The 26,617-nt window shown below is 34.9% G+C and overlaps 2 protein-coding genes and 1 non-coding gene across 3 annotated transcripts; 2 read left to right on the top strand and 1 right to left on the bottom strand.

Moving 5' to 3' along the window:
• Positions 1-11,346: 11,346 nt before the first annotated feature.
• LOC137714338 (secreted RxLR effector protein 161-like) lies at positions 11,347-12,267 on the top strand. The gene is made up of 2 exons (XM_068453578.1): positions 11,347-11,887; positions 11,975-12,267. Exons 1-2 carry the CDS (start codon positions 11,347-11,349, stop codon positions 12,265-12,267), a joined length of 834 nt encoding a protein of 277 aa, XP_068309679.1.
• Positions 12,268-19,185: 6,918 nt separating this feature from the next.
• LOC137716327 (zinc finger protein ZAT5-like) lies at positions 19,186-20,450 on the top strand. The gene has a single exon (XM_068455766.1). It carries the CDS (start codon positions 19,350-19,352, stop codon positions 20,316-20,318), a length of 969 nt encoding a protein of 322 aa, XP_068311867.1. The 5' UTR covers positions 19,186-19,349; the 3' UTR covers positions 20,319-20,450.
• Positions 20,451-26,063: 5,613 nt separating this feature from the next.
• On the bottom strand, positions 26,064-26,136 carry TRNAV-UAC (transfer RNA valine (anticodon UAC)). The gene has a single exon. It is a non-coding gene; the product is annotated as a tRNA-Val (tRNA).
• Between the last annotated feature and the right edge of the window lie 481 nt (positions 26,137-26,617).

Here is a 26,617-nt window from a genome sequence, read left to right on the forward strand (position 1 = left end):
CTACTTACGCCATTTACCTAAAACATAAATACATGAACTGATCATACGGATGTAAAATAAAGGTCATCCTTTTTTTCTTTTTTTTTTTAATCTTTTTCTCATGCCCACGTAATTTTTGTTTGGTGTGGAACTTGCAAAGTAGGTAAAAGTTCAGAACCGAAATTATACGTACAGAGTCAGAGTGAATAAATTCTATATCCATTGTATTATCTTCTCCAAGCAGACCTCCACTAACATCGCCTCTGCGGCTTGGATTGAATTATGCCCTCCTCGTTCAGTCTTACTGGAAGGATAAAATATGCATGCTTTGCTTTCCTCCACCACCGCCACACAACCACCATCCAATAACAACAGCACCAAACTAATGGCTGCATGCATTGGCCCCTCTTGCATTACGTGCTCGGTGAACTGACCACATAAATCTTTCTGTGCCAAGAATCGTTGCCCAACTATTGATGATCTTTAAAATATAGTTATGTCATAACTAGTGGGGATGGATTCTTCTAGCACTGTTGGACAAATTAGATTTAAGTTTGGACTATAATTAAGGTTCGTCAAGTAATTAAAAGAAAAGGTGAACAAATAAAAAAGGTGAGTTTTTATATTAACGTATGGTGTAAAATTAACGGTATAATAAAATAACATATCGACTCGATACATGCATGTATGCACTCAAAACAAATAAAATCCTCATTTTGTACGAAAATAATTTTCAATGTACAGAGATCAAGGAGGTTGGAGTTTTTTGCAAGTAAAACTCTGCTACATAGTAAACACTCACTAACTATATCCCAAAAGTTCAATTAATTAGCTGTCGAAAAATGCATCAGTAATGTATATCAAACTAACATCAACAATATAATTTATCATTTCTGTTATTTACATTACATCTACATCGACCTCTACAAAAGTGAAGTTCATGTGCAAGATGTTTAGAAAAGTGGGGTTTATCTTTTTTGGTAAGATACGTAGTTAGTAAATTATGCACTTATCTTACCCACCATAAAAAATTGAGTAAACGAAATTTAACACTAATTAGTTCATATGGTTTGCTTAGTCTGTCAATGTCCAAGCATGGTGTACACTACCCACCAAAATATCATCGACTTTGTGATATTTTTTAGAAGGACGTGCTTGGTTGCAAGCGAAAAGGCTTTGCTCTCACTTATGAGTGGCTCACAAGTCACAAGCTTCTCACACTCCCTCAGTGACATCTCAACTGTTAAAAAAAGTGGAGTGCGTATCAAGTCCCCCACAATACTTCATCACCTTCATTGTAAAGAATACCACATTATTACTCAATTGACTAAACTACTGAATTGGATTATTATGACCCTCCCACCCCCAACACTTTTCTCCAACTTCAAACAACGTGGCCAACAAGTTGCAATCACCAAATATAAATTCGATCGGATAAATGTGCGCCATATGCTATAGTTTTATTCCTATTTTTTTTTTTTTTTCTTTTGAGGGAGCTTTCTTTGACCACTCAAACTATATGTAATGTGTAATGTTGGCGTACAGATTATGGCACCTTTTCAGAAATCTATGGATCGGTCATCATCACTGGTTGTTGATGCCTTCAAAATGACAAAGGATTAATGACTTTCACAATGACAAGCAATCCACATGGTTAGGGGGTGTAAGGTATAACTGAAATTTTTTACTTCAACCAAAACTAATCCGATATTTAATTTTGGGAAAATTTTATTTGAACCCATGTAACCTCTTTCTATACCCAACTTACTCTCTACATCCATATTATTTTTAATTAAAGAATTAATCTCTCTTTAAACCTAAATTTATTACGTAAAATGTCGTCCCATACCCAATTCAAAATGTTTATTTCTCTTTACACCCATTTATAAAACAAAATTTCAAACTAAGTAGTTTTGTTTTCAAAGAAATTCGAAAGTAAATTGCAGTATCTGAGGCAAGAAAGAGGAGGAAAATTTTCACGAAGCTATAGAGCGTTCATGGCCAGCAATGTTGAACACAATGCTGAACTTCAATTCGTGTTGACTATAAATTCTCTCCTAGTTTTCATGCAGGTCCTTTTATTTTGAGGGGACTCCTTGAAGATTTGAGTCCAGAGCACATCACCCAACCATGATTATAGAAGGTTGTTGACAATTGACATAAAAGATATGGCCTGTAACTTAGGTACTTCTTCAAGGCTTTTGCTTGTTTTATATGTTGTTTATTTAATTCGAATGGTTTGAGAGTGAGATGTTGGTTCATCCAACTCCTCCATCCTTGCTGGAAATACGGTTTTAGCCATCAATAAAAAAAACTTGTTTTTCTGTATAAGAGTTATTAGGGTTTTAGACGGAATGAAAGTAGGATAAACAAGGAGTGCTGGTAACGTTTAATTATAATGTGTGGGTTTATTGATAAATTGTAGTTTTATTATTAATTTCATCTTGTTCTTGATGGTAATTATGCAAGATGATAAAACAGACAATTAACATTTAAAATTTAAGTTGGGTGTAGAAAGAGGTTACATGGGTTTAAATAAAATTTCCATTAATTTTTACTTGAGATACAATTAATCTTGAAACTATTTTTGATGATTTAAAAAAATGCAAAACTAAACGTCAAACTTTTTTCCAAATTTATGTTTATTTACCATGAATGATAATACAATGTATGAGTATCATTTACATTATTGACATATCCCTCGTTTACTATAGCACACATGGAATAAAAACAATAAATTTCATTACCAGGGATTTTTGTCATACCTAAATAATTTAGGTATTATTCCCGCATAATCAATTATCTCATGCGATTCCTATTCCTGAAAGTATAAGTAAACATTGAACAACTAGATTGAGAAATTCTGGAACCAAAATGCTTTATGGTCTTATCCATTTCGATAATTTACATAAATCTGTTATCAGTGTTGATGCAGATTTGGTGGCTGCTTAAAAATTTTGACATAGTAAATCTCAAAATATAAAATGAATATATGTCATCCCCGAATGAAAATTTTCTGTTCTTTTTCTTCAGTGGTGGAATCAAGCACTTAGCTAGCATATGTAAGAGAATACATTTATATTCTACCACTTGAGCTAGAACACCCACTAAACAAATTTCATCTCGGTTGAGTGGTCGAGTTATGAGATGAGCCATGTGATCGATTAATGTCTCTGGCTTCACATATCAATCGGGACCCAAATATATGCTCCAATATCGATCTTTGGGGTTATAAGCAGCAAATCACGTGAGAATATTAATGCAAATATGGACATATTTTACTAGGGTTACAACTCTGGCAAACTATTCAATCTAATTTGATTGAATGTTGCCCTTAATTAGGAAAGAACAAAACCCCCAACAATAAACCTAATCAGATTAAAGAAAAAGTATGCAGCCACATTTTTCAGTCCTATTTATTTTCTGATATATGAGTTGAGCCAACGCATTGTATTTACTATTTAGTATGTGGAGTAAATACATAAATTAAAGATGAGATTACTGCAAACTAATTACATCCATTGGACTATGGCTTTATACTCTTCAAATATTCTATGTTTTTATCTAAATCTTTCTCAATTAGTCCGAGTACAGATTGGCACAAAGAAGAAGAATATCTTAATTTTGGTACACCATGCACCTTCCTTTGTGCTTTATGAGAAACGAAAACAGCAACAGTAGTAGCACTAGCAACATCACATATACAGTAGTACTTTACGTGCCTCACACGACTAATTAATCACGTTTATCTGTTACGCCAAGAATATCTACCTTACATTGCCTGCTCATTGTCTCACTACTGTTCCCTTAATACTTAATTTGGAAATTTGGATGTCATCTCTGTATACTTTGTGTTCCTAAGAGGAAAACAATCAAGAGTTTCATTCTTGTATACTTCACAAATGCATGTAATTACCTACAAACTATATGTATTAACTATCAAATATACAAGAGTTGTTTTTGCACCCACGAAAAGGATCCAATAAAAATCGCATATGCTTAGAGCCACCTCACCCCAAGAAAAATTGCTTGAGCTATTAGGCTATCCAATCCCCCAAGCTCCCCAAACCACTCTAGCCCTACCCAATCAATTGGGCTCCAGGGGAGTCTGACTCACCACACGGAAGAAAGGCATATGTGCTTAAATGCTTGAATGGTGCACGTCGGTTAGATAGATTCCTTTTACACATTTTAAGACCATCCTTAACCCATGGAATAAAGCTTAAAATATAAGCTTTAAAACCCTCCAAACCATCTCCAACCGTTGGGCTAAATAAGCCATAGGGAGAAAATATATTTCTAGGCTATATTCCCCAGGAATTTGAGTCCGGCTTAAATTATTTTGAACCCTCAAACTGTCATATTGCAAACTATTTTTTGTTTTTTACTTATAGTCTAACGGCTATGATCAAATGAGATTAAATTTAATTGTAAAAAAATAATTTGACGGTCCAAAATTAAATCTAATTGTAAAATTATTTAAATCAAATTTATCTTAAAACTTTATAAATACCTGTGGATTTGTTTGATTTTTAATTACTTGTCGGACTTTAAATATTTTTAGATTAAAATGTTCATAAAATAAATTAGGATAACCTACATAAATTATTTTTAAAAAAGGTACCTTAAAAAAAAAAGGCTAAAATCATTATTTAATGATTAAAATTTTAAGCCATAAGGGTTGGAGAAGAAAAACAATTTCTGAGTTATGGCTTAAAATGTTTTGGCTTAAATTTTTAAGTTTTATCCCCAAGAGTTGGAGGTGGTCCAGTGTATGTGTATCACACATGATAAGTATATTTTTAGACCAACAAAAAGAAAAGAAAAAAAACTAAGAAGAGTTTCAATTTTTCCAAAAGAGATATTAGGATTTTTAATGGGACAAATTTTATTATTATTAAAGGGAGGGCAATGATTTAAAACTGTTACAGTAATTTAGAGAAGGGGAGAGGGAGAGTTTTGAACACGGAACACACGAGTGAAAACCATATATTGTACCAGTTCAACAATTGGAGCAGTCTATTGTAAGTCCCAATTCAAAGAAAATATACAAAATTTAGTTGTACAAAACAGTGGTCATCTATGAAAATTTATTTATGTTATTACCATAAATAAATCCACAACTTAAACTTGAAGTATCATGAATAATGAAGGTTCTGTTTGAAAATACCTCAAAATATAATGAAATTTCTAATAAAAATGTAAGCGCTTCGTGACAGAAGCCCATAGCACGTGTTATTTTCTTCTTCTAAAAAAACACTTGTAAGAAGTGCAAAATGAAAATTTTGAACTGCCAATAACAATTCTCTTACCAAATTTCAGGCCAGTCATTATCAACACTCATCCTCCCCCGTCACTTGAACTGACCCTAAATGCTTATGTGTTCTTAACATTTTCACTTACCTTTATTATTTCTTCCTTGCATTGCTCTCGGATTAATGCTTAAGTTTAACCCATAATTAAACTTTTCTTCAATCACAAGCAATCATAGTCTAATTAAAGCTTCAACGTCAACGTAACATAATGACGTGCGTTATATAATCATGAATTTCTTCCGAAACTTTTCTTGTATTGCAAGGAATTCATCTTTAACAACCCTTACGAGGCCTATTCACTCTAAGGGCTTGTTTGTTGGCTTCACTAAGGGTGCGTGTAGTCCTGTGTTTGTTACTTACATGGATTAAGTTTAATGGGATAAAGCGGGACTCGCGTGGACTATCTCCTTCACTAGGAGGTCTTAGCGAGACCTCCCGAATACCATGGGATTGCTAAGACCTCATCTGCTCGCTTCGCCAACATTGCCTACACCCACCAACCTAGAACCGCGAAGAACCTAGAATCTATAGAATCAAGTCATCTCATTTTGAATTATGGAAACCCAGAATTGCCAACTCTTCGTCCGCTTGTTTCGAATCGTGAAGAACCCAGAATCACCAACTCTTCGTCCGTTCTTTCGAATCGCGGAGAACCCAGAATCTCCAACTCTTCATTTGCTCGTTTTGAATCTCGAAGAACCCATAATCAAGTCACGCTTTTTCTCTCCTCTTTGCTTTATCTGCTTTCTCTGCTCTCGTCGTCGTCCGTTCACCTCCGAGTACGCCTGGGCCCTCGCCAGTAGACAAAGACAGAGAACTTGGTAGGCGAACAACCATGGCCGATGCCCACTTCCATCTGCAACCACAACTTCATCTTAGTCTTCTGCACATTTGCACAATTTCGATGAAATAAAAAAAGAACCCAGATTCGGTGAAAGTGCAAAACCAATCTTCAAATCGTGAAACCCATATTCGAATCGCTAATTGCAATTCCCAGAGAGAGGGATTTTTGAAAAACTAACCTATTTTCAATAGAGGGAGAGAGTGTTCATGCAATAGAGTTCTGAAAAACTGAGAGAAAGGAGAGGGAAGAGTGTTCGATAAAAAGGAAAAGGAAAAGGAAAAAGAAAAAGAAAATTATTATTTAATTTGTTAGTCCGACACTGCACCAAATGCTTCACTAAGATAATCCAGTTTAGTCTAGTCTAAGCCAATTATCCAACTTAGTCCCTGAAGCTAGTCCAGTCCGAAATAGTCCAGTGCAACCAACACACCCTTAGTATTCTTAAACTAGACTGGATTAACCTTTGGTGTAGTTCCATCAGGGCTGGTCCTGAGATTTTTGAGCTCGGGGCAACGCCAAAAAATGTGCCCTAACTTTATATAAAAAAAAAATTATTTGTTTTCACTCGTAAGACTTCAATAAAATTATACTTACAAAACGCACTTCAAACTCAATAATTTAGAAATAGGGAAAAACTAATTTATTTTGTACCGAGAAAGGGAACCAAAAAACCCCAAGCATACAAGTAGAAAGTGTAAAACCTTGTTTGAATGACAATGAGATTACAACTGGACTGCTTGTGTGGCGCATAACTAGTTGTACTGGTTATGTGAAACACGAGAAGTTTGAGAGCCCTAATGCGATAAGAGTCGTGGAGTTTCATGTATTGTAGCTATCCTATTTTGATCCTTATCAGATATGCACTAGTATATCGAGTCATGATGGGACTAAAACTCCTTGAGATAGAGATCACCACTCATTCTGATAATAGGCTGGACCGAGTGGATCTCTGATGATGAATGATTGTATAAATAGTTGAAGTCCCTGCTTCCACACTAAGGCTTCTTTGATATCTAAAACCCTATTCACTTAGTGAGGAGTATTTACGAGTGTTGGAAGTAGAAGACTTCTTCTGTTGCCTTCATAATGGCGATACCTCCAGGTAAGTTGATCTCTTATAGTGTACAGGTTGTTTCCCCAGTTATTGAATCGAGTATTCTTATGGTAACCCTGGTGTCGTGTTGGATTGCTATGGAGTTGTAGTTTGATTATTCATATAATGCTTACATGTGGTATCAGAGCCAACCCAACATGGCTAGGGTTCCTTAATCAATATATGGTTAACTCTCGATATGAATACATGCATATATGTTTTGATCCTGTGTCATTAAAATGCTTCTGCTGCATACTGACAATTGATTTTGCATGGTCACTATATATATAATCAACTATTGTTGTGGATACCTCTGTTTATGTTTGCTATTTTGTGCAGATAAGATCATTTAAAGAATGGTTACAATACTGGAAAATTCAACCAAGAAGAACTTTTGGATTCACATGTTATGTATCAAAACCAAACTAATAAATGAGATTTGAATCGTAAACAAGGATCTCAACACCTAATCTGCTCAAAAGTGTTTAGTTTGTTGATTTTGGCTTGTTGTCTAAAGAATCAAACATGTGATTCATCTGTATCAAGTGAATAATAATCTGCTCAAAAGTGTTTATTTATTCAAGTTAAACAAATGAATCAATGTATAGTGAAGTATTGAATTGACAAGATTACATTCTTCATCTGCTCAAAAGTGTTGAAGTTATGTAAACTGCCCTTGTATTCAATATTTTGGCTATGCAAATCTAGTATACATGGTTTTTGTCCAAAGATGATACTATGCTTATACGATTATGTGTCGGGAAAAGATTACGTATCATTTTCCGTCTGTTTGTTGATACTTAGATGACTAACAACTGTAAAAAAAATTAACATTTGGTTTTGCAGCTCCTCACATGACATCCCTCAATTTCAATAATATTGAGACTTTGACCAGTTCTAACTACAAGAAGTGGAAGGAGGATGTTGAAATGGTTCTTGGCCTTATGGATCTCGATTTGGCATTAAGGGAGGAAAAACCTGCAGCTGTTACTGCAGAGAGCACTGCAGATCATAAGGCAAAGGTTGAGAAGTGGGAGAGAACAAATCGAATGTCACTGTTGATTATGAGGAAAGCAATGGCTCCATCAGTTAAAGGGGGTTTTCCAAAACAAGATAATGCAAAAGACTTCTTGGCTGCAGTTGGGGAAAAGTTTAAAGAATCTGACAAGGCAGAAACTGGGACTTTTCTAACTCAAATTACTTCGATGAAATTTGATGGTGAGGGAAGTGTCAGGGAACACATTTTGAAGAAGATTGATCTTGCTCAAAAGTTGAAGGACCTTGAAGTACCCATGACTGACCAGTTCTTAGTTCATATGGCTTTGAACTCCCTGCCTTCAAAATATGGGCAGCTCAAGGTTTCATATAACACTCAGAAAGTTAAATGGGGCATCAATGAACTGATCACTATGTGTGCACAAGAAGAAGATCGGCTCAAGAGTGACAAATCAATGGATGTAAATTTTGTGCAAGGAGAAAAACGCAAAAGGGACTTCACTCAAGGTTCAACCGTGGCTGCTGGTAAGAAGAAGAAGAAAGAAATTTCTTCTTCATTTAAAAATGCTAACATCATCTCTAAGGGATCTCATAAAATAAAGGCTTCTAATGTTGAAACTGAGAAAGAAAATGAGTGTTACTTTTGCAAAGAAACAGGTCACTTAAGAAAGAATTGCAATGGCTTCAAGAATTGGCTTGTTAAGAAAGGTAATGAAATAAATGTTTTCGTGTGTGTTGAGTCCAATCTAGTTTACCTTCCCCCTAATAGTTAGTGGTTTGACACGGGCTGTTCTATTCACATAACCAATTCCTTGCAGGGCTTCTCAAAAACAAGGGTGATAAACAATGAAGTCTACAATGTCTATGTAGGGAATGAGAGCAAAGTTGCTGTCGAATCCATAGGAAATGTCAAATTAATTTTTTCCTCTAGCTTTGTTTTAGAGTTGAGTCCAGTACTCTATGTACCTTCCATGCGAAGGAATTTAATTTCTGCATCTAAGTTAGTTAAGTCCGGCTTTACATTTGTGGGTGACAGTCAAAGTGTAAAGTTTTTCCATTCAAATGACTCGAATAAATTGCTTGGTGAAGCTAATCTCAAAGTTGATATGTGGCAAATGAATTGTACTTATGAGATTGAATGTTTTAATGTTCAAAGTGTTGGTTCTAAACAAGTGCTCTCTCATGCAAAAACCTCAATGCTTTGGCACAAAAGGTTGGGGCACATCTCTAAAGAAAGGATCATCACACTTACAAAACAAGACTTGTTGCCACAACTTGATTTCAGCAACTTTAAAGAGTGTATTAATTGTTTTAAAGGAAAGCTCACTAACACTAGGAAAATAGGGTCAAACCGTAGCCAATGTCTATTGGAAATTATACACACTGACATTTGTGGACCTTTTCCAATTAAAACCATCTGTGGAAAATCATATTTCATAACCTTCATTGATGATTTTTCACGGTTTGCACATATTTTTCTTATTTCTGAAAAAACTGAAGCCTTGCATTGTTTTAAAACATTTCATTTGGAAGTTGAAAAACAACTAGAAAAACACATTAAGATTGTGAGATCCGATAGAGGTGGTGAGTATTTTGGCAGGTTCACTGAGGCTGGACAACACAAAGGACCTTTTGCAACTTATCTTGAACAAAATGGCATCGTGGCTCAGTATACTACCCCTGGGACTCCTCATCAAAATGGAGTTGCTGAACGAAGGAATCGAACCCTAAAATACATGATCAGATCCATGTTTGCACATTCAAAGCTTCCAATGTTTCTTTGGGGAGAAGCACTGAAAACTGCAAACTATATATTAAATCGGGTACCAAGCAAGTCCGTGGAAAAGATTCCATTCGAAGCTTGGACTGGAAGGAAACCGAGTTTTAACCACTTTCATGTATGGGGTTGCAATACCGAGGCTAGATTTTATAATCCAACAGAGAAGAAACTTGATCCAAGAACCATCAGTTGCAAGTTCATTGGGTATTCTGAGAAGTCTAAAGGGTATAAATTCTATTGCCCTAACAGTCACTCGAGGGTCATGGAAGCACATAATGCAAGATTTCTTGAAGAAGATGATGAGACTGACTTCAGTAAATCAGCAGCTTCATCCCCAGATTTTGAAGAAATCCCACTTGACAGTGAGTTACCTGATCAGCACGCATCCACTCTCATTATTCCCATGCAGCCACGTTCTCTTCATAACGGTTCACATATGTCCCATAAAGATGAGATAGCAAATGAGGAACACATGACCCATGCAGATGCCCAAGAAAATGAAGTACATGCACCAGTACAACCAACTGAAGAAGATCTCATGAATGCTCCAGTCACTACAATTTTGGAATCGAATGTTCGAAAATCACAGCGGGTACGTAAAGCAGCATTATTGCCTGATTTCGTGTACCTAAATGAGGCAGAACACACTATAGGTGATGAAGATGTTCCCTTGTCCTACAATCAAGCCATATCAAGTGCACGATCAACGTTATGGAAACAAGCCATGCATGAAGAACTGGAGTCTATGGAGAAAAATAATGTGTGGAGTCTAGTTCCACAGCCAACATGGATAACAAAAATTATTGGTTGCAAGTGGGTGTTCAAGACAAAACGAGACTCACAAGGCAACATTGACAAACACAAAGCAAGGCTAGTAGCGAAGGGTTTTACACAAAGGGAAGGAATTGACTACAATGAGACGTTTTCTCCAGTTTCAACAAAAGATTCCATGAGAATAATCCTAGCTATCACGGCACACTTTGATTTAGAACTTCATCAAATGGATGTCAAGACGGCATTCCTAAATGGAGACCTTGAAGAAGATATCTACATGTAACAAGCACCTGGATTTGTTGAAAGGGGGAAAGAAACGATGGTTTGTAAGTTGAATAAGTCTATATATGGCTTAAAACAAGCTTCGAGGCAATGGAATAAGAAATTTGATCAGGTAATGACAGCTTCAGGTTTTCAAGAAAACAAGATGGATGAGTGTATTTATCTGAAAGTCCTTGGCTCAAAGGTTATATTCTTAGTGTTGTATGTGGACGATATATTATTAGCCAGCTTCGATATGTCCCTACTACAAACAACTAAGAGTATGCTCATTAAAAACTTTGACATGAAGGACTTGGGGGAAGCTCGATTCGTTTTGGGAATAGAAATTATAAGAGATCGTGCTAAGAAGTCTCTTGGTCTCTCCCAAAGGCAGTACATCGACAGAGTCACTAAAAGATTCAACATGGACAAGTGTTCGAATGGAGAATTGCCTATTGGCAAAGGAGACAAACTGAGTAGTGATCAGTGTCCCAAAAATGAATTAGAGAATGAGGGAATGAAGGATAAGCCCTATGCATCTCTTGTAGGGAGTCTTATGTATGCCCAAGTATGCACAAGACCGGACTTGGCTTTTGCAGTAAGTGTTCTAGGTAGGTTTCAATCAAATCCTGGTACAGCTCATTGGGTTGCAGCGAAAAAGGTACTGAGGTATCTTAAAAGAACAAGAGATTTCATGTTAACTTACAGTTATGTGGACAAGCTGGAGTTGGTGGGATTCACAGATTCAGATTTGGCAGGATGTGTGGACGACAGAAAATCAACTAATGGTTACATTTTCCTGTTGGCTAATGGTGCAGTATCGTGGAAAAATGCAAAACAGAAAGGTATTGCATCTTCAACCATGGAAGCTAAGTTTATAGGGTGCTATGTAGCAACTTAACAAGTCATTTGGCTTAAAAACATGGTGAAAGGATTGGAAATCATTGACAATGTTGACAGGCCCCTCAAGTTGTATTGTGACAACAAAGCTGCAGTTTTCTTTTCAAAGAATAACAAAAGGTCATATGCTAGTAGATTGATGGATATTAAGTACTTAAAAGTGAGAGATGAAGTAAAGAAAGAGACTGTCAAAATTGAGTACATCCACACGAGCTTAATGGTGGCTGACCCGATGACAAAGGCCTTACCAGTGGGAGTCTTCAAGAAACATGTTTACAACATGGGAGTGAGAGAGCTCTTTGATTCCGTTAATGAGTGGAAGTAAGCACTCCATGAACTGCGTTGGCTTTGTTGCAGTTATCTTTATTATTGTTGACAGTTGTTAGTTGCCGTGCAACTCATTGTTATTATTGACTTGTTTAAATAGCTGATTATGCTTCGACAAACGACTTTGGTACTGGAATCATTTCAGTTTGTTATGTGGAACTGATATATGACGGTATAAATTATTAGTTCTTGACATCATGACTCTTAAAGGTGGCATAGTGTTTTCATGATAAATATGTATGTGATCACAGAGTGCAAAGTGCAAGCAATGCGTGCTTTGTTTTCTGTGGTCCTATATTTTTCTTAATGATCAGTTGCAAGATTTTGTGAACTCAATGATCATCGTGATTCTTATTGTATTGAGGCATATCATTGACATTCAAGTGGGAGAATGTAAAACCTTGTTTGAATGACAATGAGATTACAACTGGACTGCTTGTGTGGCGCATAACTAGTTGTACTGGTTATGTTAAACACAAGAAGTTTGAGAGCCCTAATGCGATAAGAGTCGTGGAGTTTCATGTATTGTAGCTGCCCTATTTTGATCCTTATCAGATATGCACTAGTATATCGAGTCATGATGGGACTAAAACTCATTGAGATAGAGATCACCACTCATTCTGATAATAGGCTGGACCGAGTGGATCTCTGATGATGAATGATTGTATAAATAGTTGAAGTCCCTGCTTCCACACTAAGGCTTCTTTGATATCTAAAACCCTATTCACTTAGTGAGGAGTATTTACGAGTGTTGGAAGTAGAAGACTTCTTCTGTTGCCTTCACAATGGCGATACCTCCAGGTAAGTTGATCTCTTATAGTGTACAGGTTGTTTCCCCAGTTATTGAATCGAGTATTCTTATGGTAACCCTGGTGTCGTGTTGGATTGCTATGGAGTTGTAGTTTGATTATTCATATACTGCTTACAGAAAGATGATGAGTTTTGTTTTCCTTTTGTTCGAACTTTTAAAGTGTTTTAATATAAATCATGATGTGTTTTTTTCTTATTTACTAACCTTGTCAATATGAGACTAAAAAAATAATGATGCTTTCAAGTCTTTAGTTGATATGGATAAGCAATGAATGGGCACTAAGTTAAACCAATTGGTGACACATCATATGATTTACAAATTTGATCTACACGTTACTCTTTGTTGAAGGTTAGACTTGAATTGGAACGAATGTTTAAAAACTACAAGCCACATGGCTACTAGCTAGTAATTAAAAAGAAATTAATAACCAAACAGAAATTCGTAAAATTTGAAAAGAATAAACATGCACATAGCATTTCAAACTCAAGAACTCTCGTTAATTTTAAACAAAAAAAACCGTTGCTTTTGATTAAACCTCTTGATCATTTAGCCAAATTTCATAAAGTTAAGCTCATATGAAAAGAAATTCGTAAAAGTTGGAAAGTAAAAAAACACACATGTTTTGAACCCGGGACCTCCTTGGTTATTTTGAATAACATAAACCACCACTTATGGTCAAACTTTTATCTTTTAATCAAATTTTATAAATTTTACTCTTATGAAAAGAAATTTGTATAAAAATTGGAAAGTAAATAAACACACATGGTGTTTTCAACCCAAGACCTCGTCATTATTTCACACAACAAAAACCACCAATTCTAGTTAAATTTTTTTGTCATTTAAACAAATTTAAGAAATCTATACGTAAATTAATTAACTACAAAATAATATTTTATAATATAATAATAGTTGTTTTTTGTTTTTCAAGGCAAAATTAAAAATGATAAAAAGAATAATTTGGGCCCTAAACATATTTTAATTCATAATTTAGTCCCACACACCACCAAACACTTCATTATTTTTATCTTGCTTAGTCCAAGCTAAACCGGTCCAAGTTAAACCGGTCCAACTTAATCCCTGAAGCTAGTCCAGCCCGACTGAGATAATATGGTACAACAATGCAACTAATATCTCATGAATCAATAAAAGAACAAACTGATATATCAAACAAACTCGCGCATTTGGTTAGAGGGTTATATTTTAGGCTTTTAACAGATATGTAATTGTATGTTTAAAATATTATGTTCTTGTATTGTGAAGGAAAACCTAAAATTATATTAACGTCGCAGTCTAATTAATCTGGCTCATTGATCCCGGCCGGCCTATACACTCGAAGTCTCATGAATCAACAAATAATCTAACTTTGACAACAACCAAAAAAAAAAAAAAAAAAACAAATAATCTAACACTTAATATGCCAAATATGTATTTGCACAACTGATCATTCTTAACTGAAAAGTATGGATCTAAGTGACTAAGTAACTTGCTTTGATTTATCAAAGGAATTGAAAAACTCTAGCTATTGAGGAAAGCATAAAGGAAGTGATACATCAAACAAATAATGTAGCATGAGTAGGACAAGGATTGTCTGCCCTTCCACTTCCGGTACTCTTCTGTGCCCTCCTGTTTTGTGTGGTCACAGTTAAGCCACATCAATATTTTATATTGTTTTTTTTTTATAAAATAATAAGACAAAAATGAATAGTAATATAAAATGTTGACGTGGCTTAACCGTGACCACACAAACAGGAAAGCACGGGAGGGCACCGGAAGTGGGACAAGGATTGTCTGCCCTCTCACTTCCGATGCCCTCCTGTTTGTGTGGTCACGGTTAAGTCACGTCAACATTTTATATTACTATTCATTTTTGTCTTATTATCTCTATAAAAGAAAAAACAATATATAATGTTGACGTGACTTAATCGTGATCACACAAAATAGGAAAACACCAAAAGTAAAAGTGCAGACAATCCTTGTCCAGATGAGTAAGGGGGTGGCTCCTTGGGAATAAATAAGTGGGTCAACGGTACATGAACCACTAGATGAAGTCCCGAAGAAGGTACCTAAACTTTGGTAGTTGTTCTCAGACTTCACTCTGATTTTAAAAGCAACATTTTCATAAGAGGTCGTTGTGAACTTGTGACACTGTACATTGTTAATTTTAAAATATCTAATACGGTTGTCATGAAAATTGAACCATTTAATAGTCGAGCATCGAATAAAAAAACTAAAAAATTCTAGGATGTTATGCAGTATTCAAAACTTTAGGTGTTTTAATCGTTTAATTTATATTTTTTATATTTATAAATTAGATTTAACAGTTAAAACATTCAAAGCATTCTATACTCTAAGGTACCGCTAAAAAAATCCCTGAAATAACTGTCATAGTAACCGCTTCTGTATTGCAATCAGTAAGAGCTATTGCATGAGTTTATAAGTAAGTTGGGCTACTTCCCATATTGCCAATTGGTTTTATGGTGGAACCTCAACTTTCTTCATGATATCAGAACAAGTTGTCATATGTGTAAATTCAAACGACCACACGTGCTCCATGTCATCTTGTTGTGTTGCCCACATGTTAGGTTTGAAATTTCGCCATACGTGAAGGGGCGTGTTGAGAATGAATCTCACATTGATGAGAGAATAGACCTTGCACGGGCTTATAAGTAAGTTGGATTACTCCCCATATTGCCAATTATGGTGAAACCTCAACTTTCTTCAGTCCCCCACCAAGCCTCAAATTCCTTTTTTTTTTTTCTTTTTTTTTTAATTTTTTATAGGTAGGTCGTATTTTCATGAAGAAAAATAAACACTTTGAGGTCTTTGAATAAGTTCCAGGGCAAGTTTTATTTTTCATTTTGTTGTTAAAACCACAACGTTTATTTGAAAATTCAATTCAAGGATTTAATTAACCAGTTAATGATAAAGATCGATGAAGATGCTGATGATCTTGGCCATAATATATAAAATTTGGTAATCTAGTGTGAGAATATGAGTGTTGTCACATTGAAAAGGTAAGGACTTTGTATTTGTTTATAAGGAATTGAGTTTTTCCTCTTATTACCAATTGATTTTAGGGTGGAACTTTAATTTATTTTTTATTTTTTATGGTATTAGAGCATGTTGTCTCACGTGTTAAGTTAAATGGTCATATATAAGTATGTTCTTACTTGTGTACACTTGTTGGCTTGAATGTCGTCACACGTGAGGAGCAAGTGATATTGTGGAGTATGTTTAATTATAAAGAGTTGGACTACGCTCCCCAGCACTATTGTCAATAAATTGCAAGATGAAACCTCAACTTCTTCGTTAATTAGGTCAACTTAATCCCGGGTACTTAGTCTTTGTTGTGATGTATTAGGGATTATTTAAATTTATCTTAAAACTATATGTTAACTCACTCTTATATCTCGAACTAGTTACAGAAATTACTTTTTTTTTTTTTAATTGGCATCAATACAGGACGAAATATGTTTACTGTCTCGTTGTTATTCAATTATGGTGATGCTATCTACACACTTGTTTTTACTTCTCACACACCTCTTTCAATTTCTGGCCATCAGATCGAATGAATTGAAGTACATCAACGGACAAAAATTAACAAGAATGTGTAGGAGGTAAAAAGAGATGTGTGAATAGCAATACCCATTCAATTATACACATATATAGCGGTGGTTTATATGTACTATTTTTTTTTTTCCAGTTTCCCACATGATCTATCTCAAAAATCTCATGACCGACTTTGCAAAATACTCCAAGAAATTTTGTTTACATCTTTTAATACAATTTACTTGGTCCAAAAAATATAATGCTTTCACATGGCAGTGTTCTAACTGCAGCCGTATTATATTTCTGTTTCCAAACAAGTATGTGATAATCGAACCACTTTTTATACATCAACTTTTCTGTGATAATCGAACCCTTCTTTAGAATAATTGGAGCTTCACTATTGAACTAATAATGGACTTGAACTGCAAACAATTGTTCCAGCATGAAAAATATTATATAGCACTAATTATGTTCTAATAAGATGTATCTTAAGTTTTTATTTTTTGTTTGTCAACTACGTTGTGTGCTCATTTGAATTTGATTGGTAACTGGACCTTCAAACTTGTTTTATAGTTATTTTATAAAACAACGATATTATTTACACTAAGGAAAGGGATATTAGGTTAAGCCGCACAATGAGTTAGCCATAATAATTGGTATCAAACTTGTCATCCACGAAAATCGAATCTATGACCTCTCACTTATAAGGGAAGATGAATAATGCTAGTGGTAACTAACCTTCAGACTTAAGAAGCATTGGTTTTTTAATTATTGAAATCGGCTAGCTGCACCAATAGCTTTATACATTGAGTTCTTAATAATTCAAACGAACAATCAATGGTTGAATTAATCGTTATAAACGAAAAAGAGGGTATTTGTAGACATCACAAATTAATTAGCTGCAAGTGCACCCAAAACTACTGCTTTTAAACAAGATGATATAGCTAGTCACAAAATACCCGTGTGCATATATACTTGTATTGTGTGGTAAACATGCCCTACTTATATATCACTTAACCAAAGCCTACTTGATGTGGGCACTCCTTGTGCACACTACTTAAATGATGTATCGATCCCTTTCTTTTCTTGCTAGGCTGGGCACTTTTGGTGGCTTAATAATAAATTCTTTTGGATGTTAATGTGGCACTGTCACGTGATGTTATGATTTAATTTATGCATTAGAATATGAGTGAATGACGAGTTTATACTTTAGAATATAATATTAATAAATAAGGCATGTGTTATAGTATGAGTGAATGGACAATATTACATAAGAGTGTTACGTTCATAACGAAAGCTTTCGTGCTTAATTAGTTGGTGATGCAACCTCATTCATATATGTATAGGTACTACTTAGAGCTAATGTAGGTTACTGGTACATATTGGGCACGAGCTTTAGATGAGTGAGCAAGTGCCAAAGAAAGAATAGTTGACAGAAAAAAAAGTAATAAGGGGTTTGATTGAAAGCCACCCGAATCTCCCATCAATTACTCAATATATATGAAGATGTAGTGCTACTTTTCTTTAACAAGAAATGAAGTGAATGAGGTGTAGCCATGCTTTTAACGTGCAATCCTCCTTTGCTTTGATGGGTGTGTTTATTCGTGACTTAGTTGGCTTACTATGTGATATGAGAAAGAGAGTGTGAAACCAACTCCAAACGTTTGTACCAAACATTCTTGAACTGTGTCTCCATTATAATTTTAATTTTAGTTTCCTCTCTCTCTAACGCTCTCATTTTATTTTCTCCTCTAATAATATAACAAAACTTCTTATAACAAACTAACACAACATATTTTAGTATTATTGTATAAACACTAAACAATAATAGAAAGCAAAACTTTTTGCCATGCACTCCAACGAGTCATATATTTTAGTTTAGCTATAAAACAACAAACCCACCACCTAATCATTAAAAAGTCTATGCATGGATTGTATTTGCTGATCATTATATTATAAATTACATACATAATATATATTTTTTAGTGACAAAATTATTATGTTAATACGTCTGATACGTACGTATAGATCTGACTTTAAAACGAGTTATGATCAATAATGTGCTTAGTAAAAATATAAGGAGTTTTAACGAAACACTCCTGATATTGTTCATTTTTAACGAAAAATCACATTTTTACCTTTTTGGTACTATTCATTACATCCTTATTTGTCATTTTTCATTAAAATTAAATTTTTTTTGAACTTTTCGTTAATTTTTCTAAAATTATGTGCCTCTTCCTTTTCCTTTATAACTCTCATGATGCTAGAGGAGAGAACATGACTCTCCAATTGAAATAAATGTTGACGTACAGTGTGTGTTGTGTGTGTGTATGTGTGTGTGTGTGTGTATATATATATATTCGCGTGAAAATAGAACAAACTTTTCTTGGTAGTCACACTTCGAAGGTTGGAAACGCAAGGAAGATTTTGGTGGCAGACTTATTTATGGTTAACTGTGTGCGGAGGGGCGGTTTTTGACCCCACAAAACTTTCTCACCATTCACTATATATAACAGCATCACTCACTCCTCTTTCCTTGCTTCCCTTCATTGCTCTCTCTCCTCTCTCTCTCCTCTCTCTCTCTCTCTCACTCCCTCCTAGCCCTTCCTTTTCTTAGTTCTCATCAAACCCCTATCACAATTTCCTCTCTCTCCTCTAATACTTCTTTCTCTAAGCTAGCTCTTGGTCAAAACCAAATTCTGGGTTTTTTTTTTGTGAGCATGGAAGGCCAAGAAGAATTAGTCGTGACCAATGATCAAGCGTCACAGATGATCATGATCAAGGGCAGGCGTACCAAGCGACAGAGGCCTCAGTCCCCAAACGGGGTGGTCACCGTGGCAGTCACCTCTAGCTCATCCAGCGCCTGTGGCGCTGGTACTATTGGAGGAGGAGATCACGATTACAATTATTGTGGAAATTCATTCACATCTCCCACAACTTCTGGTGAGATTTATGAGAGCACGGAAGAAGAAGAGGACATGGCAAATTGCCTAATCCTCTTGGCTCAGGGTGATCATGTTAATCCAAAGCAGACCATTGAAGAAAGATTAGCACAAAATACTAACATGGGCAAGGCTGGTTTTTTTGTCTATGAGTGCAAAACATGCAACAGAACTTTCCCTTCATTTCAAGCACTTGGTGGCCACAGAGCAAGTCACAAGAAACCGAAGTCAATGAGTAGCACGGAGGAGATGATAAAAAAATCACCACCAGCGGCGGCTCCACCAACCCACCATTTCATCACAGCTACAACTTTTGAGGAATTTGAAGATCAAAGCAAGCAGTTAATCAAATATAAGAGCAGCCCACCTCCTGCAATTCCAATCCAAGTAGGTAATAAGCCTAAGATTCATGAGTGTTCGATCTGCGGGTCTGAGTTCACATCCGGTCAAGCACTTGGTGGCCACATGAGAAGGCACAGAACTGCATCTGCAGCAACCAATAATAACACTGCTAGTGGTAGTGCTACTGCTACACATGTGGCTGTGAATAATAGTAGCAATAATATGATTGGCACAAGTACCAAACTGCAGAGAAATGTTCTCCCACTGGATCTAAACCTTCCTGCACCAGAAGATCATGATCATCACCACCATCACCATCATCGTGAGTCTAAGTTTCAGTTTGTGCCTACCCAACAAGCTACCCTTGTCTTCAACGCCCCTGCTTTGGTGGATTGTCATTATTAAGAGAGAAAGAAAAATAAGAAAAAGAAAAAGAATCTTTAATTAGTAGTTCATCTCAATGTGAATTATAAGCATTGTTATTTTCAATTTTTACTATTGTTGAGTTTTTTTGTGGAATATAAATTCTTTGATCTATTCTTTTTACTTTTTAATTTTTTACTACCAAATGTTGGATCATGAAGTAAATGTGAGTTACGTCTAGTCAAAAGCTCGCATTTCTATTCATATAGATGATTTTTTTAATTAGAATATTACTTTGCCACTCAAAAATTGTTGAATCATCTAAATTGTTGAAGTTGAATACTTTGAGTAAGTAAGTGGTTAGTGTTCATGGTTGCCTTTCATTCACGAAAAGTGAGTGATGAGGCATCTTTTTCTTTTTACAATTTTCCTCCCTTTTTCTATGTTCTTTTCAAGTGGGAGAGCTATGCACATAAACACTATGTGAGAGAGAGAGGGAGAAAAAATGAAAGAGGGGGGGGGAATGTAGTGGCATGGGAGGGATGGCACGGCAGCAAAGGGCCTAGGGTTGGGCAGCAGTGCAGCATCCAGCACCACAGCCAAAAGTCATGGATTAGGTTCCATCTTCTCCTCCTGGAATTGGTGTGTTATATATTTTTATTACATTATTATTAATAATAATAAAGCTAAAAAGCCTATAAAAGCTCTCTCCCTCTCACTTCACAGTCTGTTCTATTAAATGACAAGAAGTAATGGATAGCAAGCAAAGTTGGCAACTGCAGGCCACATGTATCTCTCTCTCTCTCTCTCTCTCACTCCCATTTTTTAGCTTAATTCATAATAAACAACAATAATAATCAATTTGTATTTTTTTTATCAAGATAATCAATTTCTATGTTAATTTTATCAATCAAGAGATATTTTTTTTTATGTATTCAAAACATAAGCCACGATACTACGTGTTATAATATAAAAAGAAAAATATATTTTAATATTTTAATATTTGTATTATGATACGTAATGTATCCATTTGTGTTTCAAATACACTGATAATTTAGTTAGTTCCAAGCCTAACATATATAATTATATATTTACAAACACTCTCTCTAAACGGTTGTACCTAATTTACCCAACTGTGCTGCTGTGCTACTATGCGATCCCTTACTTTGCAAGTCACTTTAACTATATTTGAGATCATCAATCATCATCTCTCTCTAGTGAGGCCCACACCATGACACATTCATTGATATTCCCAAGACAGATACTCCAGCTCTCTCACACCACACACACACTCCCCTTTGTTTTTAGGGTTTGGCTAGCTTCGACTTATACAAGCTCCACTCTCACTCCTCTCTCTCTCTCTCTCTCTCTCTCTCTCTCTCTCTCTCTCTCTCTCTCTCTCTCTCTCTGTATGCTTCGTTAGGACCCACAATCCCCTCTCATATTTGCTGTGATAGGTCACTGCTTTTCAAATCACCCAGTTCTCAATCATCAGCTATTATTCAGAGTTCCTCTGTCCTTAGTACTCTTTCTTTTACCATGTCATAGAATTTCCTTTTCCATATATGTCACATTTTCAAGAATGTAACCCTAGCTAGATTGGTCCAAGTATTATCTACAAAGACATCAGTTAACATAGGCCAATCACCAGCCGGATGCAAGTGAATGAACTCTAAAATCTTTTACGTATTGTGCTACAAAGACGTCAAACTTATATATGTATTTGCGTGAGTACAGATAATTTATAGTTGGTATTTACGTGTGCACAAACAATTGTAGTTGGTATATGCTTGTATATAGATTATGAATTCAGAGAGTGTTACTTTCACACTACTAGCTAAGTTGTGGAGAGTTTACTAAGTGCACGTTTTGGTGAATGTGTGAAGTGAAGCATGTGGACAGGTTGCGTGAGAATGGAGATGTCCAAATACACAGAGAGAGGGGAAATCATTGACATTGGCACATGTAGTGGGGAGGTTACCTTGTCATGTATCCTCTCCCATTATTCTTCTCCACATTTAAATATTCAGTGTATGCTCAAAACGAGAGCTAACTAACTAAATAATAGTGTGACTTTGCTTCTTTTATAAAGATTCTCTTTATTGCTACTCTATCAAATTATCAATCATATAGATTAGGAAATAGTTTATTATGAAGAAAATAACAAGGTCGATAAGTCTTTGCTTAGTTTATGTCAAATACTCATAGAAATCGCGTCATATATTGTATTATACAGCCGTATACATGGTAAATGAATTGGAAGTATTTTACACTTAGTCTAGTTGTATTTCGCATACAATATGATTAGTATAAGTACATTACTAATATTTAAAATGATCAAATATTTTGTAATATTTTACAAAAAATTGCATTCCTCTAAATTTTTACCATACTATCATCTATAACTCCTATAGTCCTATGAATACCAAACATCTCTATCTCCATAAAGATGCCCTAGATTAGGCTTTTTTTTTTTTTTTTTTTTAAATATTAAAAGTAGATGCCCCGTGAACTCGCTTATATGTAAAGATGCGATACTTTAACTCTAAGTCATTTTCGTGGTATCAAAATTTGTGCAACCCATGGAGGTTGAAATTTATCCTAAAATTTTTATTTTTATTTAAAAACAAAACGATATTATTTATACTAAACGGGTGGAGGAATGCGCTAAGCCTTATAATGGGCGAGCCATAATAATGAGATTCAAATTTGTCTTTCGCGAGAATCAAACATAAAACCTCTCATTTACAAGTGAAGATGAATACCACTAGATCATAGTACTAAGTGACTCATAAAAAACATGTATTTAGATTGGCAAACTTTTTTCTTCGTGTAATTACAAAGTTAGGACACTTTTTTTAATGGGCTCCATATTTGGGATCACACAATTCCTACTACTGCTAGAAATGCTCGTATTTTTGACTTAGACATTTAAGTGTTCATTTATCTATAAAAAAATATATATAAAAAAAAAAAGAAAAAGAAAAAAAAAAGGGGGAAATATATCTTCATAATTTAATGAAGATTGCCAAGTAGACATGGATCCCTTGATACATCCCTTCCTTGTCCACGGAAGTGAAAAAATTGACCTCTTTGCATAGAGTATACAACATCGTGTACCACTCAAACAGTTCAAAGTACCCCATAGCCAATCAGAACGATGCAGCACAACATCGACACAAAAGTTGATCCATTCATACATGTCCTAACGAAAACGAAGTGTTTTTGTCAGGTTTGGCTCCCATGTTATGGAATGTGACTACTTGTGGACACTTGTCACTTCACATACTCGAATTAGATATGTCGAAGTAGTAGTGTGGCGTGCTCTCCAACTTCACACAGCTGTATGGCCACGAATAAAAACCCACAGGCGCTGTGAGCTCCTCCAATGGCATAGCATTGACATATGTAAGGCCATTGTTTGCTTAGAGACAAATTAGTTAGTTAATTAATTAATCTTGTTTAATTAGGTGTCGCACTGTCCAGAAATGGGTATTTGCCGGCCATTCTTGTTGCAATTGAAATTGCAGCTAGCCAATTGTTTTGCTGGCTTAGTTACTCCAACTTTTAACATTGGACTCAACTAAATTATTAACAAAATGGGTTAGTCTAGTGTTGCATGAGTGTGATACAAAAGTCGTGATCCTTTTGGTTATTTTTCTTATGGTTGTCATTACTTGGTTTGGTGAGATATTAAGTACCTAATCACTACTACTAATCAGCTGGTTCACATATTTTGGTGGGTTAGGTTTTTTCATGGTCATGGACTCTTGGTAGCTGTGTTAACAAATTAAGAGGAAAGATGAAATATTTGCTACACAAAATTGGGCAAAAGTAAGGAAAGCAAAGACACGAATAATTAGTCTCGTGACATTTATAGTTACTTATTATCATGATGCTAAGGGCTGGTTTGGTATTGCTGTGCTTTGAAAAAAAATTGTTTCTGCTGTGCTGTGAGAATAAGCAGCTGTGAAATAAAGCAGCAAAGTGTTTGGTAAACTTTTTTGTAAAAGTGCTTTTGAAAAGAAAAAAAAAAGTAGTATTATAGTGTTTAGTAAACTTTTATGTAAAACAGATGTGAAAAAAAGCCAGTTTTTCAAAGCTGGGTTTTACAGCTTCTTGTTTTTGGCTTTTTTTTACCCAAAACTGTGAAAAAACTGAATATTTACCAAACACAAAAACAGCTCCCAGCTTTTTTTGATACCAGCTTTTTTCAGAATCACCTCAGTACCAAACCAAGCCTAAAACTTGTCACAATTTGTAAAATTGTGTTCTTTGCTATGTTATTGGTCATTTTGAAGTGTATTCTCTAATCGAAAAAATATTGATACACTACCTAGATCACTGCATGGTGAAAATGTCACATCTTGCCAAAGACTATGAGAAGAGGGACAAAATTGGAGTGCAATGGGGAACATTGTTCTAACCAATTGACCTAATACACGTTTGAAAGGTAAATCCCACAAAATTAAATAAATTAATGGCCTAAAACCATCTCCAAAGGGGATGTCAAATTTTAAACATAAAATTTAAATTTGCAGACTTATGTGATACATTGTTTATTTATTTTTTTTTCCAACCTATATGTCAAATTTAAACTATTATTTATTACGTTATTTACTTTTTATAGTTGTAATTAGTATTTTTAAAACAAAAGATAAGAATAAAAATTATGAAAAACATTAATTACTAAAAATAGATATAAAGGTACTGTCAAATTTGACATCAACTTCCACTACTGCCATTCCATGTCATGCCACATAAGAATTGACATTTTCGTTGAAAAACACTAGTGATGTGGTTTTTTTTTTACCGTTATTAATGATGTGGACTTTTTGATATCTCATTTGAAAATGCTCTAAGTTGTTAATTTTTCTAACGATGTATATTAATTCCATGGTGTGTATGGGAAAATTGAATTAAATGTCTCGTCTCTTCAAATATATGGGTGTGTATATCCCATGGTGTAGTCGGATTTGAAATTATTGTACGGGGTCATGTTGCCTGTTGGGCTTTGGAAAATTTGAGATGCACAGATGCATGACACCTTTTGTTTTTTGTTTTTGGTTTTTTAAGGTATATGATTCACTTTTTGATGAATTAAGATATGTGATTTGAAAGCCAGAAAGGTGCTAATTGGGTGCACAAAAAATGGTAGGACGGGGACGTTTTTTAAGGGTAATAACACCAAAGAGGCCTAATCTTGATAAGAAAGATGGTATGAAGCTCAGTTTTTGTATTGATACACTTTTTTCAGCTATTTCACATGAACTAAGGTTTTGAGTGAGAAAGTGGCTATCAGAAGGTGAAGTCTTGATAATGTCTTAATCCGAGCTCGAGTATTATAGTATTCGACTTAGTTTGGCTCATTTACAACCTAAACGAACGTGTAAACAATTATTGGCATATATAACACTTCATAATTGTAAAACTAAAAGATAATTTCAGGCATAACATTCGTGTTACTTCCGTTCTAAGAAGTCTCAAATAGAAAGGTGAAAAGCAACCACTTCCCCACAGAGCCCAACCAATTTAGGGATTCATCAAATAAAAATTTTCAAAACATGCACCCAGTGCAAAAAAAAAAAAAAAAAAAGGGAATTTTAACGAAAATCTCCCGGTACTATTTGTTTTAACAAAAAACCATATTTTTGTACTAAAAGTCAATCATGGTACTATTCATTTTACCCTTTATTTTGTTTTTATCATTAAAACTCAAAGTTTTCAAGTATTTTTCATTAGTTTTCCTAAAAGAATAATAAAAAGGCTAAGGTTAAAAAACAAACATGTTGCTGCCCAGGATCGAACTGGAGACCTTTAGTGTGTAAGACTAACGTGATAACCACTACACTACAGCAACTTTGTGATAACCATGTAGAAACTATTAAATAACAAACCTTTCCATTTATTAAAAAAATAAAATAAAAATTAATTAATTATGTTGCTGCCCAAGATCGAACTGGGGGACCTTTAAGGCGTGTTTACGTATCCGTAATCGGAATGAAAATGTGGAATTGAATTCCGATTACGGAGTACTCCGGTGTTTACTAAACATGGAGGAATCAAAATAGCAGTGAGGCCCAAACAAATTTTGGAATTCAATTCCTTGTATTGGTGGAATTGGATTCCCTAGATATAGGTGGGAATCCAATTCCTGCTTGTTTGGGTAATTGGAATGACACTTTTGTTCCCTTTATGCCCTCACTTACTTTTTTTATTTCCAAGACTATTCTTTATAAACCCATTAAAGTATATAAAATATTTGATTTGGGACAAGGACATTTTAATAATCATACTAATTTATATTTTGATTCTACTGAATTAGTAAACAGTTTTATAGA

Source organism: Pyrus communis, chromosome 14 (assembly GCF_963583255.1).
Source record: "Pyrus communis chromosome 14, drPyrComm1.1, whole genome shotgun sequence".
NCBI lineage: Eukaryota > Viridiplantae > Streptophyta > Magnoliopsida > Rosales > Rosaceae > Pyrus > Pyrus communis.

Excerpts from the sequence above, each read along its gene's own strand:
- LOC137714338 (XM_068453578.1), top strand. The coding sequence starts at position 11,347 with ATGAAGGACTTGGGGGAAGCTCGATTCGTTTTGGGAATAGAAATTATA. Across the intron at positions 11,888-11,974 it reads GAAAAATGCAAAACAGAAAG|GATTGGAAATCATTGACAAT; the intron begins GTATTGCATCTT and ends ACATGGTGAAAG.
- LOC137716327 (XM_068455766.1), top strand. The coding sequence starts at position 19,350 with ATGGAAGGCCAAGAAGAATTAGTCGTGACCAATGATCAAGCGTCACAG.